Source organism: Schistocerca gregaria, chromosome X (assembly GCF_023897955.1).
Source record: "Schistocerca gregaria isolate iqSchGreg1 chromosome X, iqSchGreg1.2, whole genome shotgun sequence".
Taxonomy (NCBI): Eukaryota; Metazoa; Arthropoda; class Insecta; order Orthoptera; family Acrididae; genus Schistocerca; species Schistocerca gregaria.
Genome location: NC_064931.1, coordinates 277960351 through 277979895, shown reverse-complemented (window position 1 = coordinate 277979895; position 19545 = coordinate 277960351). Strand labels below are relative to the sequence as shown.

The 19545-nt window shown below is 42.9% G+C and overlaps 1 protein-coding gene across 2 annotated transcripts in view; it reads left to right on the top strand.

Moving 5' to 3' along the window:
- The window catches only part of LOC126297696 (cyclin-dependent kinase 12-like), a 313910-nt gene extending 301283 nt beyond the window's left edge, over positions 1-12627 (top strand). For both annotated transcript variants that reach the window (XM_049988818.1, XM_049988820.1), the window contains one exon: positions 12138-12627. In XM_049988818.1, the coding sequence (XP_049844775.1) occupies positions 12138-12255 (118 nt within the window). In that variant the 3' untranslated portion in view covers positions 12256-12627. The remainder of the gene's footprint in view (positions 1-12137) is intronic.
- Positions 12628-19545: the final 6918 nt, after the last annotated feature.

Genomic DNA, 19545 nt, shown 5'->3' with positions numbered 1-19545 from the left:
TTTAAGAATGCATGTTACTGCCTCCATAGACCTTCAGTCCTGGAATCAGGTGCTCCACCCAAAACTAATTAAATTAATAGGACTTACTCTAACCAACGCCATATTGAAGGTTAAGTTTGGAGGAGAAATTTCTGAACCATTCCTTATAAAAAGAGGCTTAAGATAAAGTCACTGTCTGTCACTGTTATTGTTCAATTGTACCCTGGGCTACGTAATGAGAGAATGGTACAAGGATAACCCAAAGGACATAAGAATTGGAAGTGCTAAAAATAATAAGTTTGAACTGTTTGGGGTTTGCTGATGATCTTGCTCTCCAGCCAACAATGTTCAAGACACCAGACACCAAATTAAATCTATGCAAGAAATAGCACAGAAAATTGACCTCAGAGTATCATTTGTAAAAACAGCGATTATGCGAAGTGACCCACCATCTGCAAACAAAATTACAATAGGAGAACAAGAAATAGAAATTGTTGATGAATTTAAATATTTAGGTGAAATCGTACCTTACAATCTAAATGAGAAACCATCATGGCAATATAGAATCAAAAAACTAAACGAAGCAAATTACATTATCAAAACCACATACAACAAAAAAGCCTATCCATAGATGCAAGTAAAACATTATAAAACAATTACACAACCAGAAATCACTTACTCAGCTGAAACCATCTTCAAAACAACTAGTATAGCAAAAATTGCCAAAATACTAAAGATAGAAAAAAGAATAATTAGGACATACATAAATAAACAGTATGATGTAAATGGACATTGGAGATTAGCTTCAAATGAAGCAATCTGAAAGAAAATAGAATCAGTAATGAGCACGATCAGGAAGAAGCGTATCTCATTCTTTGGACATCTTATGAGAACACTAGAGAACAGAATCAGTAATGGAATAATAGAAAAACTGTGGAATAGTAAGAGCAACGTTAAATGGATCACAGAAATTAAGAAAGATATAAGAGAACTCCAAATTACAGTAGATGACTTAAAAACAAAACAGACATAACAGGAATACTGCAAGACACAGAAACCACGCTTACCAACGAAGACCAGTAAAAGCGCTACCGGAAGAGTGATCTCGAACGAAGATGAAAAGAAAATATCTGAAAGAATGAAAAAGTGTTGGGTAGACAGAAGACAAAAACACCCTTCATATAATAATAAATTATAACAATCCCTGAATAACTATTGCACTATTGAATTTCTTATTGAATTACTATGAACTGTCTTGTATAATTGAAAAACAACAACCTATATAAACCTTTGTATAGCTGACTGGAGTGGTCCAATGAAGACCATAAAACAAAAATACACAGAACATTTTATAGTTAACCCACTGACTTTTACAGCCAACTCACAAACGGTCGTACGTTTCAAGTCCATTATCGCATTGTCGGCGGTGAGACGGAACGAGCAGCTATAGTTCATTCTTAGTGTTTCTGCTTCTGTGTTAATGGGTGGCATGATATGTCATATACCATTGGAAATCTGAGAAATCGACCTATTTACTGATGATAACACACTCGACTCCTTTCGGTATTTTGCGAGTTACAAGCAATCGTTTTCAGGTTTCGTTACGTTTATTCTCACACTCCCATCAAGAACACACCCTCCGGAAATTGTGTAGTGCGCAAAGCAAGGAAGAAGAGAAGTGATGCACGGTACGAGTGTGAGAAATGTCTAGTGGCTTTTCACATGCATGTATTTTTTCGGTATACCACACGAACAAAAACTTCTAAAACAGTATTATCTTCACTCCTCATTACTTCGATAAATAGTAAGGAAAGTTTTATAAAGAATTCGTATCAAAAGATTATATAATTTTGAGAAAAGTGTATAAGACAAAATATTCTGCTTTTCGTAAATTTAAATAGTAGATATAGGGTCAACTATGGGGAAAAATATTAGTAAGTCAATGGGTTAACTTTTAGGTTTGTGGCTGTATTCTATCCGTTTACTGTGAACTACATGCAAAGAATACAACTCGTCGCATTCACTGATGAAGAATGATACCTATGTGTATCCCCCTGTGCGAGGTTGAAATCAAAATCTAAAACCCACATTTGCGCTTTCCTTGCACGAAGGATAGACACTGAACTGAAGATTATTCCCATGTTCTTAGCTGAAAATAACTTTTTGAAATCTATGCAGCGTTTTTCCTCAAGAGACTCGATGTTTTCCTTTCATACATTCCAATTCAATATGTCCAGTATTTCTGTGGTCATCTACTTTCCATGTTTGTGTACATATGGAGCAGCTCCTGACACGAATTTCTACTCGCCTACATGTACACTGATGAGTCAAAGCATTAATCACCACTGCTCACTGCAATACTGAATGTCGCTGATGGAGTCACGGGCACGTGACGCCGTGAAGAAAGCAGCTAACCGGAGCAGCGACGCGTGGAGAATCTTTCTAGTGATAATACGGGCCACACATAGGGAAATCCACTGGCATAAGCGACTTGGGACAAAGGGCAGTTTGTTATGGTCCGGCGCCTGGGGAAGAGAGTGTTGGAAACGGCGAACTAGGTCGGCTGTTCGCGTGCTTCTGTCGCAAGCATCCACAGAAAGTGGTTGAAGGATAGTCAGACCACGAGAAGGCGATAAGGTGTTGGACGTCCAGGCCTTATTACAGAACTTGTAGGTCGGAGCCTCGCCCGCTCTATAAAGCAGAGTACGCGGCGATCTGTGACGCATTTGGCGACAGCGTAAAATGCTGGTGCAGGCGCTTCTGCTTTGGAGCACACCGTTTAGCGCATATTGTTGAACGGCCGGCTCCGCAGTACACAACTCCTACGTGTTGTAATGTTGCACCAACGACGTCTTCAGTTATGTACGCACAGAGCACAGGATCATCGAGATCTGACCGCGGATCAATGCAAACGTGTCGCCTGGTTGAATGAATCGCATCAAGTACGCCGTCATCCAGGCGAACAGTTGCTCGAAACATGCATTGCGGCAAGAACGCAGGCCAATAGGAGCAGAATTATACGATGGCGTACATTTACCTGGGCTTCCATCGGACCTGTGGTCGTAATCAAAGGCATTATTTCAACTTTGGAATGCGTGAACATGGGTCAACTGCCTCCCTTGGTGACTGATGACTTCCCCGACGGCGATGGCATCTTGCAACAAGATAACTGTCCCTTTCAGAAGGCCCGAATCGTGTTATAATCGTTTTAGGAACATGATAGTGAACTCACGTTGATGTCTTGGCCTGTAAATTCGCCTGAGCTCACCTGCTGGAACGCATCAAGGACGATATCGGACGCCAGCTCGGCACCCACAAAGCACTGGTCCATAATTTACGGAATTGTATGACCTGTACATAGACATGTGATGGCACATATTGCCAGAATCATACCAAAGACTTTCCAATTCCAAAGGTATAGAACGCGCTATCAGTCAGTTGTTCATAATTTTTTGGCTCCTTAGTATACATCAGGACAGATAGCAAAATAATTCTGTAATTATTCTCTTTCGTAGGTGACTTGTAACTTTATTGTGTTTTACGGAATAACTGAGGCGATATGTTTACTTTATTTAGAACTGCAATTACGAGGCTGATTCATTTCGTATTCCCTCACAGTTCTTCTTCCAAGTACTCGCGTGATCCGCCGGTAAAAATTATGAATACTTAGTCCAGTACTCAGATGCCGATACATTTCGAAAAATCAGGCGATTTACATACATGAAGTAGCCATAGGAGCTCACGAAGTTAACCTACATAGTGATTCCAAAAATTCTGCAAATAGCGTTTAATGACGCCGAATAGAACATGGATAAATTTTATTCCGAAGTTGTAGTAGACGTAATTTGAATAAGAACGGAGTTTGTTGCATAGTTGTAGTACCATTAGTTAATGAAATTTATTCATGGCACTAAGGGCGTTAACAGCATCATTCAAACCCAAAGCAGCGTTGTATCTATGCCTAACACTAAACAGTCGCCATGACTTCTGAAAATGAAGCGTCATTGTCCATGAGTGTGCCGGCCGTTGCGGCCGAGCGGTTCTAGGAGCTTCAGTCCGGAACCGCGCTGCTGCTACGGTCGCAGGTTCGGACCCTGCCTCGGGCACGGATGTGTGTGATGTCCTTAGGTTGGTTAGGTTTAAGTAGTTCTAAGTCTAGGGGACTGATGACCTCAGATGTTAAGTCCCATAGAGCTCAGAGCCATTTGAACCATTTGTCAATGAGGATATAGATATGGAGTGAAATTGTGGTAATTAATATCGTACACCGTTTTTCAAACAAGTCTCTCTGAATGCCAACCCCTCTATCGACGTACTAGAACTGTGACTTTTACTAATGCTGGTGGAATCTCTGTTACAGGCAACAAAGGACATGTAAAAGCACAGCTCATAGAACTGAATCAATGTTTCCCCAACTCTAGATAAGGTGAAAAGGAGCAGTAAATTATCCAGTCTGACTGCCCGACCTGACACAACCACATCCTTTCATATAGTATAGATAAATGCTGTTGTTCATACCGACTGTGATATATGGGATTAGGTCAGCCTGTAAGTACATTTCGTCTCCGATGCTGAGCTATGTGCAGCGATCATAGAGTGCAAGACTAGAAGTGAGTATAGCAGCTAACGATCATCATTTTGAACTAACATGAAGCAGGACAGGAACAAATACTGTGCTACCGCTAGACCAGGCATCGCTCGTGGCTGTGCGGCTGGTCCCGGCGGACATTCGAGTCCTCCCTCGGGCATGGGTGTGTGTTTGTCCTTAGGATAATTTAGGTTAAGTAGTGTGTAAGCTTAGGCACTGATGACCTTATCAGTTTAATCCCATAAGAGTTCACACACATTTAAACATTTTTTGAATCGCTCGTGGCGTTCAGTGACGGTAACTCGTGAACTATTTAGGCCGTGTCTATAAACCTATAAGAAAATCCTCTATGACCCAAATAACCTCTACTATTAGTTTCGTAGTAAAAATAGGCATTATTCTATGTACATGTGTTAGTTTCAAACATATCCGTCATCATTGTTTTTACATATCAAATGCGCATATCGAACGGAGCTCTAATTGTAGATAATCCGCACTCTTATACTCACGTGCACAGCTGTACACTGTTGGATATTTAAAGCAGTTTCTACTCCTTAATCGATATTACGATCTAATCAAGGTTAAACTAGTCCCTCAATCTCTTTCTCAATTATGAATCTGCAGGCAGCAACCAAAGGTACCTCTGGACGTTTTTGGGATTGTTGGTTGCACTTAACACAACTGTTGTCATTGGTGATGATTGAGTGTGCGCCTCGGTAATGAGTGGGTGAGCCGATCCTAAAGTAGGAGTGAGCTGGCCGGCCCTCCGAGATCTATGGCGAGCGAAACGCTGCACTCTGCCTGATGTCCATGCTTCATGATCGCTGTCTGAGGAAGAAAACTTTCAGCGTTCTACCATTTAATAAATACTCGGCAGAATAAAAATCCTACCACATATTTTTCAGGAACGTATTTTCTTTGGCTGTCGTAGTGTGTTTATGGATTTTTTGGTCATAGAAAATAAAGGAACGCGATCTACTTTGAGTTACGTTGATCCATTGCTTTCAGAATGACATACATAAATCTCTTGATTGGAATTTGTCATTGTTAATTCATTAGGGTGGAACAGAAATGGATTACTGTACGCAAAAACTTTTTCTCAGTTTCAGTATATTCGAATCGAGGATTTCTCTCCGAGTCATGAGCAGATATGTTAGGAATATAGAATGGTACTTTGTTGAGTTCCGTGAGGTCTTTCTCAGCCTTTGCACTAGTGCCGGAGCACAATATGTTGGTGATTATGATTGATTTCAACTGCTAATACTAATGACTGTGTCTTAGAGAGGACAACATTTTCCTTATCGACTATAATTTAATGTATTTATTCACAACGTTGGCGATTTCGACCTATTATGCTAATTTTAAGTAATAGGTCACAATGAAGTTCGTCGATGCGTCGTTCCCGTTAAGAGGACACTTTCCTCTTGTCAGCCATGTTTATACGTTCCATGTGTGTAGTAAGACGGTAGTCTTCGTCATTTGTATAAAAGAATGTAGCATTTCATGTAATAATTGCCATCGAGTCCAACACTGACACACACCAACAAGCAACATTGCGAAAGGAAATGGACGCACCATACAACATAGCCACAGTCACCTGACCTTTTGCGCAGGTAGAGGTGGCGATCTCAGCGTTCAAAAACAAGGAAGTACCTGGACTTGACGGGATTCATACAGATGTATTAAAACAGATAATACCACAGATCACCCCACTCCTTACAACTCTGCTAAACGACGCTCTATGGACGAGTCGTGTGCCTGCAATTTGGAAGGTCTCCAAGGCAGTCATAATAAAGAAGGCAGCTGGCAGGGATCCATCAGATCCCGAGTCATATAGGCCTATATGTATTATAAATACACTTGCCAAGGTCCAGGAAAAGGTGCTGTGCAGGCGTTTACTGGCGAACAAAGCTATTCATGGCCTAAGCCAACACCAATTCGGCTTCAGAGAGGTAAAGTCGATTGATGATACCAACAACACCAAGGCTAAGTGTGCAATGGCAGTTATGATCGACATTGCAGGTGCCTTTGATAATCTCTGGTGGCCCGTAATGTTCAAGAGACTGAGGCAACTGGTGGTACCCAAAACACCGTAGAACAGTCTACTAGACTACTGTAAGAGCAAAGAGCAGTGTGGTCGAATGGCAGATGGACGGCCGAAAAGTAATCAAACGAATTACAAAAGGCTGCCCCCCAGGGCCGATCTGTGGCCCAATCTTTTGGGACATCACTACCGAACTCCTCCTGCAATTGCTGGAGAGACCAATAACGACAAATGAAGTGTATGCTAACAATAGGTCCCAGCTAGAAGAAATACCCTAAATAAACAACACGATAGCCAAAAAATTAGAAGTTAAGGTTTAGTTATTAGGAAATCTAGAGTAGATGTTAGATTCAGATGAAGAGCTGTGATTGGCGGTCGGTGGTTCGATGGACGGACGCAGGAGGAGCTGGCCACTCTTCGCGAACAGCTGAGCGTGTTAATGGCCGCGGTCAGCCGTCTTCAGGCTGCTGCCTCGGAGTGTAGCAGCAGTGGGGAGTCTGGTGCGTCGCAAGGTACACCCCAGGTGTTACATGCTTCACCCACTGTCCCTGCTGTCGAGACATCTTCGCGGGTACCGGGCGCGGTTGGGCCACCCTCTCCCCAAGGGGAGTGGCGGGTTCAGCGGCGTTCGCGGCGCACGAGGCGGAAGGTCAATGTGGAGGCTGGCCGTGTGGCATCGCCCGCTCTGCCTGTGAGTGGACATGTGGCTGCACCTTCAGCAAGGTCCGAGCACGCACACGGGGGGAGGGGTTTATTAGTTATTGGGAGCTCCCCTTAGGGAAATAGCGGAAAGGTCGGGGAAGAAGGCCAGTGTTTACTCTGTCTGCTTGCCTGGGGGTCTCATCCGAGATGTGGAGGAGGCCCTACCGGCGGCGATAGAGAGCACTGGGTGCACCCGACTGCAAATTGTTGCTCATGTCGGCACCAATGACTCCTGCCGTCTGGGTTCAGAGGTCATCCTCAGTTCGTACTGGCGGTTGGCGGAGTTGGTGAAGGCGGAAAGCCTCGCTCGCGGGGTGGAAGCAGAGCTAACTATTTGTAGTATCGTTCCCAGAACCGATCGCGGTCCTCTGGTTTGGAGCCGAGTGGAAGGCTTAAACCAGAGGCTCAGACGATTCTGCGGAGAGTTGGGGTGCAAATTTCTCGACCTCCGCTATCGGGTGGAGAAATGTAGGGTCCCCCTGAATAGGTCAGGCGTGCACTACACGCTGGAAGCGGCTACGAGGGTAGCGGAGTACGTGTGGAGTGCACATGGGGTTTTTTTAGGTTAGAGAATTCCCTCCCTAGGCCCGACAAGACGCCTCCTGAGACGCGGCAAGGCAGGAGTAGGCAAAATGCAACAAGGAATAACAATATTAATGTGCTTATAGTAAACTGCAGGAGCGTCTATAGAAAGGTCCCAGAACTGCTCTCATTAATAAACGGTCACAACGCCCATATAGTACTAGGAACAGAAAGTTGGCAGAAACCAGACGTAAACAGTAATGAAATCCTAAACTCGGATTGGAATGTATACCGCAGAGATAGGCTGGACAGTGAAGGGGGAGGCGTGTTTATAGCGATAAGAAGTGCAATAGTATCGAAGGAAATTGACGGAGATTCGAATTGTGAAATGATTTGGGTGAAGGTCACGGTTAAAGCAGGCTCAGACATGGTAATTGGATGTCTCTATAGGCCCCCGGGCTCAGCAGCTGTTGTGGCTCAACACCTGAAGAATAATTTGGAAAATATTTCGAGTAGATTTCCCCACCATGTTATAGTTCTGGGTGGAGATTTTAATTTGCCGGATATAGACTGGGAGACTCAAACGTTCATAACGGGTGGCAGGGGCAAAGAATCCAGTGAAATATTTTTAAGTGCTTTATCTGAAAACTACCTTGAGCAGTTAAACAGAAAACCGACTCGTGGCGATAACATATTAGACTTTCTGGTGACAAACAGACCCGAACTATTTGAATCAGTTAATGCACAACAGGGAATCAGCGATCATAAAGCGGATACTGCATCGATGATTTCAGCCGTAAATAGAAATATTAAAAAAGGTAGGAAGATTTTTCTGTTTAGCAAAAGTGACAAAAAGCAGATTTCAGAGTACTTGGTGGCTCAACACAAAAGTTTTGTCTCAAGTACAGACAGTGTTGAGGATCAGTGGACAAAGTTCAAAACCATGATACAATATGCGTTAGATGAGTATGTGCCAAGCAAGATCGTAAGAGATGGGAAAGAGCCACCGTGGTACAACAACCGAGTTAGAAAACTGCTGCGGAAGCAAAGGGAACTTCACAGCAAACATAAACATAGCCAAAGCCTTGCAGACAAACAAAAATTACGCGAAGCGAAATGCAGTGTGAGGAGGGCTATGCGAGAGGCTTTCAATGAATTCGAAAGTAAAGTTCTATGTACTGACTTGGCAGAAAATCCTAAGAAATTTTGGTCCTATGTCAAAGCGGTAGGTGGATCAAAACAAAATGTCCAGACACTCTGTGACCAAAATGGTACTGAAACAGAGGATGACAGACTAAAGGCCGAATTACTAAATGTCTTCTTCCAAAGCTGTTTCACAGAGGAAAACTGCACTGTGCTTCCTTCTCTAGATTGTCGCACAGCTGACAAAATGGTAGATATCGAAGTAGACGACAGAGGGATAGAGAAACAATTAAAATCGCTCAAAAGAGGAAAGGCCGCTGGTCCTGATGGAATACCAGTTCGATTTTACACAGAGTACGCGAAGGAACTTGCCCCCCTTCTTGCAGCTGTGTACCGTAGGTCTCTAGAAGAGCGAAGCGTTCCAAAGGATTGGAAAAGGGCACAGGTCATCCCCGTTTTCAAGAAGGGACGTCGAACAGATGTGCAGAACTATAGACCTATATCTCTAACGTCGATCAGTTGTAGAATTTTGGAACACGTATTATGTTCGAGTATAATGACTTTTCTGGAGACTAGAAATCTACTCTGTAGGAATCAGCATGGGTTTCGAAAAAGACGGTCGTGTGAAACCCAGCTCGCGCTATTCGTCCACGAGACTCAGAGGGCCTTAGACACGGGTTCACAGGTAGATGCCGTGTTTCTTGACTTCCGCAAGGCGTTTGACACAGTTCCCCACAGTCGTTTAATGAACAAAGTAAGAGCATACGGACTATCAGATCAATTGTGTGATTGGATTGAGGAGTTCCTAGATAACAGAACGCAGCATGTCATTCTCAATGGAGAGAAGTCTTCCGAAGTAAGAGTGATTTCAGGTGTGCCGCAGGGGAGTGTCATAGGACCGTTGCTATTCACAATATACATAAATGACCTGGTGGATGACATCGGAAGTTCACTGAGGCTTTTTGCAGATGATGCTGTGGTGTATCGAGAGGTTGCAACAATGGAAAATTGTACTGAAATGCAGGAGGATCTGCAGCGAATTGACGCATGGTGCACGGAATGGCAATTGAATCTCAATGTAGACAAGTGTAATGTGATGCGAATACATAGAAAGATAGGTCCCTTCTCATTTAGCTACAAAATAGCAGGTCAGCAACTGGAAGCAGTTAATTCCATAAATTATCTGGGAGTACTCATTAGGAGTGATTTAAAATGGAATGATCATCTAAAGATGATCGTCGGTAAAGCAGATGCCAGACTGAGATTCATTGGAAGAATCCTAAGGAAATGCAATCCGACAACAAAGGAAGTAGGTTACAGTACGCTTGTTCGCCCAATGCTTGAATACTGCTCAGCAGTGTGGGATCCGCACCAGGTAGGGTTGATAGAAGAGATAGAGAAGATCCAACGGAGAGCAGCGCGCTTCGTTACAGGATCATTTAGTAATTGCGAAAGCGTTACGGAGATGATAGATAAACTCCAGTGGAAGACTCTGCAGGAGAGACGCTCAGTAGCTCGGTACGGGCTTTTGTTAAAGTTTCGAGAACATACCTTCACCGAAGAGTCAAGCAGTATATTGCTCCCTCCTACGTATATCTCGCGAAGAGACCATGAGGATAAAATCAGAGAGATTAGAGCCCACACAGAAGCATACCGACAATCCTTCTTTCCACGTACAATACGAGACTGGAATAGAAGGGAGAACCGATAGAGGTACTCAGGGTACCCTCCGCCACACACCGTCAGGTGGCTTGCGGAGTATGGATGTAGATGTAGATGTAGATGTAGACAATTCCAAGACACTCACCGTCATACCCACTTGTTGAAGGGACATTTTTCCACTATCATCTTTCCTATCTTCTGTTTTTATACTAAAAAAATTATCCTTTGTAATAGTATTTTCTAAAATTTTGATAATTTCATAAATGTTTATTATCTTTTATCTATCCATCTTAAATGCAAGAATCTTGTTTATTTTAGAAATTTTTCCCTAATTTATAAAATGTCTTAAAGTTATAAATGTTATAACCTATTCTCTCTCTTCATAAATTCCTCTTCTATTCATAAATAGTTAATTTTAAGATTTTCGTTTCTTAATTGCTTTTGAGTCTATAAGTATTTAAAGTTGCAATGCCATCAATCCTTATTAAAAATAAGAAACAATAAATATGTTTCACATTCTGTACATGTAAAGTTTCGTGTTGTGAAAGTACAAACTGTCTTAGTAACAAGGTTGCAGGTCGTTTGTAAATGACGACAAATAAATAAATGAATGAATAAATATCGAACCCAAGTCATCTGAGCACATAATTTACACCGTACGTCCACCAGATGTAGTACCTGACAAATTTTATACAAATGACGAAGACTCCTGTCATATTATACATGTGTAATAAATAAACATGATTAGCACGATGACAATGTTTTCTTCAAAGGAACGATGTATTGATGCACTACATAGTGAGCTATCGCTTGAAATTGGCGTAATAGGCTGAAATCGCGATCGTAAAAATAAATACATTTCGCAACAGAGGAGACTTCAATGTATAATTTTTTTTCAAGTCAGAGCGTACTGGTCTCTGTTCTTACGCTGTTGTGATACCTTACATACAAAATGTCACTAAAGCAGTTGCTGAATAGAAAAAAATTACCATGGCACCTTTGGCTAAGTTATTATACCAGAAAAATCATTCAGACCAGAGATAACACCCACATTCCAAACATAAGACGATATCGAAAATTGTCTGATATTTGTGACCAAGTAGAGTTTAAAGAAAGCAACGCTAGACTGTGACTACTCCGGTTGTGAGGACTCGCAATGCCATGCACAGGCTCCGTGTACGCTTTTCAGCAATGGGCCGTCAATAATAGGCGCCAATGGGACAATGTCATTCTCAAAATTAGTTGAAAACATTGCTTGATACGAAACTGCCATTAATAAATACGTATTTTACATTATTTGTTCAGTTTGATGTTTATAACACTGCTGCAGACTATATTTAATTTAGGAGAAACAGTGTTGGTGACATATTCTTAACCATTTCCATCTAACTATCTAACTGACACGTTCCCAATCTGTAATCAACAGAAGAAATTACGTTGGCAGACTGCTTGCTAGAGTCACACGAGGTTTCTAATAAATTTCTTTCTACTTTCCAGATATCCATCTACCACACTACAGACGCTGAGTGTGAAGGGCTGTGCCATCACTCCGGAAAGGAAGTCACACTTTCGGTCCGCGAGTGAACGAGATATTTCCCGCGCATTCGCAACGTGAGGCGAACAGTGATGGCAAACAGAAGACAATAAAGACGAATACTGTCCTCGCAAGTGTGCCCCGCTGTTCTTATCTGGATTTACATATATACACGAGTGTAGCGTTGACTGTTTGTTATGAATATGCCATTGCATCTCAATCCTGATCTTCAGTACAAAGCTGTAATTTTCTAGACAAGTTTGTGTACTCCCCTATTCTAAATGTGATGTCATGACTGAGATATCGAATCCAACCACTGAGAGGAACAGCACTTTAGGTGATCTGAAAATCATCTGCAAAGCAATCAAACATTTTCTTTTCTTTTGAATTGTACTTCCTTGTAAATATTCTGCCAGAAAGTTTATTAAGTAAAGAATACATTTTTAAAAGAAATTGTCTTTTCCCTTACATTGAACATATCCTACAGCTGCCCCACTTCACTCTGATATTACTTCGATAAAAAGAAATGTCTGTGATCTGTTTGGAAAAAAATATCTTACACTGAAACGTGTATACAGTGAACACTGAAGCAAGACAACACGGCAAGACAACATGACCTAGTAGATAGTGTCGGAAGTTCCATGCGGCTTTTCGCGGATGATGCTGTAGTATACAGAGAAGTTGCAGCATTAGAAAATTGTAGCGAAATGCAGGAAGATCTGCAGCGGATAGGCACTTGGTGCAGGGAGTGGCAACTGACCCTTAACATAGACAAATGTAATGTATTGCGAATACATAGAAAGAAGGATCCTTTATTGTATGATTATATGATAGCGGAACAAACACTGGTAGCAGTTACTTCTGTAAAATATCTGGGAGTATGCGTGCGGAACGATTTGAAGTGGAATGATCATATAAAATTAATTGTTGGTAAGGCGGGTACCAGGTTGAGATTAATTGGGAGAGTCCTTAGAAAATGTAGTCCATCAACAAAGGAGGTGGCTTACAAAACACTCGTTCGACTTATACTTGAGTATTGCTCATCAGTGTGGGATCTGTACCAGATAGGGTTGACGGAGGAGATAGATAAGATCCAAAGAAGAGCGGCGCGTTTCGTCACAGGGTTATTTGGTAACCGTGATAGCGTTACGGAAATGTTTAACAAACTCAAAGTGGCAAACTCTGCAAGAGAGGCGCTCTGCATCGCCTTGTAGCTTGCTCGCCAGGTTTCGAGAGGGTGCGTTTCTGGATAAGGTATCGAATATATTGCTTCCCCCTACTTATACCTCCCGAGGAGATCACGAATGTAAAATTAGAGAGATTAGAGCGCGCACGGAGGCTTTCAGACAGTCGTTCTTCCCGCGAACCATACGAGACTGGAACAGGAAAGAGAGGTAATGACAGTGGCACGTAAAGTGCCCTCCACCACACACCGTTGGGTGGCTTGCGGAGTATAAATGTAGATGTAGATGTATGCACTATTGACCTCTTGTCAAATTATTTTTAACTAGCTGCTTATCCGACATTGCCTGGGTATGTACACTACTGGCCATTAAAATTGCTACACCACGAAGATGTGCTACAGACGTGAAATTTAACCGACAGGAAGAAGATGCTGTGATATGCAAATGATTAGCTTTTCAGAGCACTCACACAAGGTTGGCGCCGATAGCGACACCTACCACGTGCTGACATGAGGATAGTTTCCAACTGATTTCTCACACACAAACAGCAGTTGACCGGTGTTGCCTGGTGAAACGTTGTTGTGATGCCACGTGTAATGAGGAGAAATGCGTACCATCACATTTCCGACTTTGATAAAGGTCGGATTGTAGCCTTTCGCGATTGCGGTTTATCGTATAGCGACATTGCTCCTCGCGTTGGTCGAGATCCAATGACTGTTAGCAGAATATGGAATCGGTGGTTTCAGGAGGGTAATACGGAACGCCGTGCTGGATCCCAACGGCCTCGTATCACTAGCAGTCGAGATGACAGGGATCTTATCCGCATGGCTGTAACGGATCGTGCAGCCACGTGGGGATCCCTGAGTCAGTGGATGGGGACGTTTGCAAGACAACAACCATCTGCAGGAACAGTTCGACGACGTATGCAGCAACATAGACGATCAGATCAGAGACCATGGCTGCGGTTACCCTTGGCGCTGCATCACAGACAGGAGCGCCTGCCATGGTGTACTCAACGACGAACCTGTGTGCACGAATGGCAAAACGTCATTTTTTCGGACGAATCCAGCTTCTATTTACAGCATCATGATAGTCGCATCCGTGTTTGGCGACATCGCGGTGAACGCAGATTGGAAGCGCGTATTCGTCATCGCCATACTGGCGTATCACCCGGCGTGATGGTATGGGCTGTCATTGGTTGCCCGTCTCCATCTCCTCTTTTTCGCATTGACGGCACTTGAACAGTGGACGTTACATTTCAGATGTGTTACGAACCGTGGCTCTACCCTGTTAGCCGATCTCCTCCTTCCCCCTCCTGCCCTGTCCATCTCATCCCCCCCTCCCTGCCCATCTCCTCTGTGCCACACCCTCGCGCCCACTGCCTGTCTTCTTTTGTCTCTCTCTCAGTCCACCTGCTCCCCCTGAACTTTCACTGTCCGTCTGTTCCTGTCCTCTGTCCATTTGCTCCTTTCAACTCTTTCCATTTCCTCCACCCCGCGCCCATATGAGTCCGTCTCGTTCTGCCACTCTATCTCCTCCTCACTCCCTTTATCTCCTAGTCCCCCACTCTCTGTTCATCTCCTCCTCCTTCCTTCCTCTATCCACCTGCTCTGCCTCCCCTCTCTCTGACCAGTTCCTCTTCTTCGCTTTCTCTGTCCATGTCCCCCTTCCCTTTACACTGTCTGTCTCCTCGTCCCTCACATCTGTATCCATTTTCTGTTTCTCTTCCTCTCTGTCTGCCCAAATTTTCCTCCGCCCTTCTCTCTCCACGTTATCACTCCAGCCCCAATAAGGGATTGTTGGTTCTTAAGCCCACAGTATTTCTTTCCAGATAGTAATATGTGTACCAAGGTTGGCAGAAATCGAGCCAGGGGTTGCGGAGGAGCATTTTAGTCATAGCTTTGCCAGAGTACACACATGTCACATACAGTTCACATATAGTTAACGTATTTCACACATATTTCAGATGCATTTGTAGCGACTTTCGTCGTGCAGTTTCGATTTCATGCAGCACAATCTCTGTGACGTCATATCTCCTGAGTAATATCTCATACAAAGATATAATTTTGAGGGTACATTCAGTGGTATAACTTTATATTGTCTACGAATTGTATTGCAAATAGGGTTAGTAGTAATATAAAAATTAAAACGTCATGCATGACGCGGCAGTTTTTCACGCGTCTCAATGCTAATAAAGTCGTATCTCCTAAACTGTATGCTGTACAATGACATAGATTTGCAGGAACATTTAGTTGAATATATGAGACTACTGTCTGCAAAATGCGTCATGAATACAATTAGTAATATAGAAGTATTAAATTAAAACGTCATGCCTGATGCTGCAATTTTACTGTATGAACAGCGAAAATGTAGAAAGCGATAAACTTTTTTCCTTTCAGAATTTTGTGGAAACTATCGGCGAGAAAAAATTTCATAAAAGTTTGAAATTACGTGTAAAGTTTTTTGCAAGTCACTAAGTTCTCTCATTCTCAAATAATGGATGACTGAAATACGGGTACTCGCGCATAGTGGGCTAGACTGCTTTTTTACCCCCACCTATTTCTCTCACTTGCATGACATATATGCTTGTACAGCATTTTTCGCTTACTTACTAGCAAAAAACACAACTTCACGGCTTTAAAAAGTGTCTGTATTTCTTCTACAGATGCCGTTTACATATAATATGGAAAGTATGGAGAAGGAAATAGGCCATGCCTTTCAAAGAAACCATCCTGGCATTCGCTTTAAGCGATTTATGGCAATCATAGAAAACCTAACTGTCGATGACTTTCTAGGTATTTAAACATCCATCCTACACTCAGGTGAATAGCATTACCTTTTCATATTCCATTATGATATTGGTTATGCTCGTTATGTCTATAGTTCAAAACATGCAAGGTCAAATTTCTGTCTTTGAGGCTATATTTCCTCTAAGTATTCTCTCATCATGTAAAAAATTTTGTTCTAATAAGCTGTTACATCCTGCATCACAGGAGTAGAATATTAAACTCATTTTTGGCTGATGATGGGATGCTAAGATCATCCTCTGTCGCAGGATGCTTCTCGACTTTCGAACTCTCTTAAAGTAACCAAATGCTTCGTCACATACGAAGTCTCTTAATATAGCAGCACAGAGAAGTTGTAAATATCAGGTTTATACTAAGTATCACTTTATGAAGTCAGGAATATAGCTTATTTTATTACGATGACCGTCTCTCCCTGTATAGGCGGGAGATTGAAATTTAGTTAAAAGATATTGCCGCAACCGGCATTGGAGGGTGAAGCTTTGACAATGCCAGCCACTCGTGCTGGCGAAACGTCAGTAAAATCATCAGATAAACGTCAGCCAAAGGACCCGAGACAGAAGCCAATAGGCAGTTTGTCTTTCATAAGTAGTTTGATACATCGTATTTCTGCAGTGTATGACTACAGTTGTGTACACCGCCACACATTTTGTTTTTCTACCATGACTTTGAGCTCTGTGTCAAGTGCTGAACCAGCATTAACACGTTTGGACCCATTGGCTCCAACAGAAAGCTGGACATTGCATGGTGTAAGTTAAGCTGCTCCCACAACACACAGGATGGTTTTAATAAAAGAAAGAAGTGGTGTTACTTATTGACAAAAGTGTGGAAGACACCACAATATATGTAAACTAGAAGAGCTTGCAGCATTGTGGAGCGCTACCAAACAGCTATCTGGAGATGATGACATTTACATTTTGTCTCATCTTCCACAGTGACAGGGTAGCAGATATCTCGGAGTTCTGTTTTCCGAAGAGACCCAGAGCATTGATTCACTGTACTGGTGATGCATATTGCACCCAGCTATGTGTCCGCTGTTTCGGTGTCCTAGGTGCTAGCCATCATCACCCGCAAATCTTTGGACACTGCGTCTTTCGTTTTTATGACTTACAATACATGACCGTATGTGGAACAAGGGGCTATTCTGCAGCATGGATAGTCTGTACCATCAGTTGTCAGTCTCACCGGTGAAGGAATGGAATGAGTTTCATATGAACAGACGAGCATGTATGTACTCTCATCCCTCAATATTTTTTCGTGTTTTCAGCAATTTTACGTAACCAGCACTCGCTAGGAGTTGTCACGTCAAGAAAACGCCTCATCGCATATACACTCCTGGAAATGGAAAAAAGAACACATTGACACCTGTGTGTCAGACCCACCATACTTGCTCCGGACACTGCGAGAGGGCTGTACAAGCAATGATCACACGCACGGCACAGCGGACACACCAGGAACCGCGGTGTTGGCCGTCGAATGGCGCTAGCTGCGCAGCATTTGTGCACCGCCGCCGTCAGTGTCAGCCAGTTTGCCGTGGCATACGGAGCTCCATCGCAGTCTTTAACACTGGTAGCATGCCGCGACAGCGTGGACGTGAACCGTATGTGCAGTTGACGGACTTTGAGCGAGGGCGTATAGTGGGCATGCGGGAGGCCGGGTGGACGTACCGCCGAATTGCTCAACACGTGGGGCGTGAGGTCTCCACAGTACATCGATGTTGTCGCCAGTGGTCGGCGGAAGGTGTACGTGCCCGTCGACCTGGGACCGGACCGCAGCGACGTACGGATGCAGACCGGGCCGCAGCGACGCACGGATGCACACCAAGACCGTAGGATCCTACGCAGTGCCGTAGGGGACCGCATGATGTGTATGTCCCAGCATTTTTATGTTAATGTAGATATGTGCATTTGACACATTGCTCCCCACTGCCTGTTTGTTGTGTGCCACTTTTGGCTGACACTTTCTGTAGAGTATGTTGGCAAGTCACAGACACACATCAGATGTATAGAATATCTCCCAGCCCTTCCCTGGTGGCAAGGGCATGTGTGTTGCTCTGATAGCGGCCTCACAAGATGCCAGAACCTGTGAGCCATGATACACTAGCCCAGTGCTACTTGTAAAAATTTATAGCATTATTTTATCAGCACTAACATTTGCTGAAACATGGCCTGATAATAGCAGTCCATTGCCTGTGTGTGGCACCAAGACAGAGTAAGGTATCCAAACTAAAGGCCACTTGCAATGATTTGTTACAAAATATAATATCATTTTCTTTGAAGAGCACCAGTTGTGGCAGAAGCAGGGTTAGATAGTGACAACATCTGATGCTGATGCACCACACTGTGGCCTAACTGTGCAAGTATGGACTTGCCGCCACTCACATGATGGGGCAGAACCATACTTGTTTCCTATGGATTCAAATATAGCAATCTGCTTTCATGGTTATAAATAAGAGGTGTTTCACCACACAAATGTCACTTAAGTGTGAGACCTGTTGTGAGGAGCAACCACACTGATGGTAGCAGATGTGAAGCATAGTACTGGAAATGGTTATGATGATGGTTTATCAGTGGCTAATAAGTACCCCAATTTCACTTTAATAATACCATATTTGTCTTCAACATACATTTGCTTGAGTCATTAAACAGATGGAAAATATTCTGAAGATTTGATGCAACCAAAAGATTTTATCACAACCTTTGATGTGTGTGTGTGTGTGTGTGTGTGTGAGAGAGAGAGAGAGAGAGAGAGAGAATAATAATGTGGTAATCTAACTGATGAAATTCAGACCAGTCTTATAACTGTACTCTCTGACATCCACAATGCAATCTGTGATTGAAATTGATGCAAGGCCTAGGCCATCTGAATCAGAGATTAAACCAATTGAGCTGAAACCTTTTCACAGCCCAAGCTCATGGGGCAATGATGCCAGTCATTGTGGAGAAAATTTGTAAGCAATAGTTCGTTTTCTCTTCTACAATAATAATTTTGTTTACATACACTGCACAATCCAAGTAATTGGTGAATAATTTATCACATAATCATACGAAACTTCTGTGTATGCAGTGGTACTTGAGGGGAAATTATTTGATGATTAAAATTCAATGTGGATGCCATTTGGTCCTGATGTAATGGCTTCATTTTGCTTCATGCAATTCAGCAAGACAACTGGCATGAGTTTCTGTAGGCTGAGAATGCATCCAAATTCATCACCTTCATAGTAAGAAGAGCAAAACCTCACATATATGTCATGCAGTTGACAGATGTAAATATTGTTGCAATGTAGCTGTATACACTCCTGGAAATGGAAAAAAGAACACATTGACACCGGTGTGTCAGACCCACCATACTTGCTCCGGACACTGCGAGAGGGCTGTACAAGC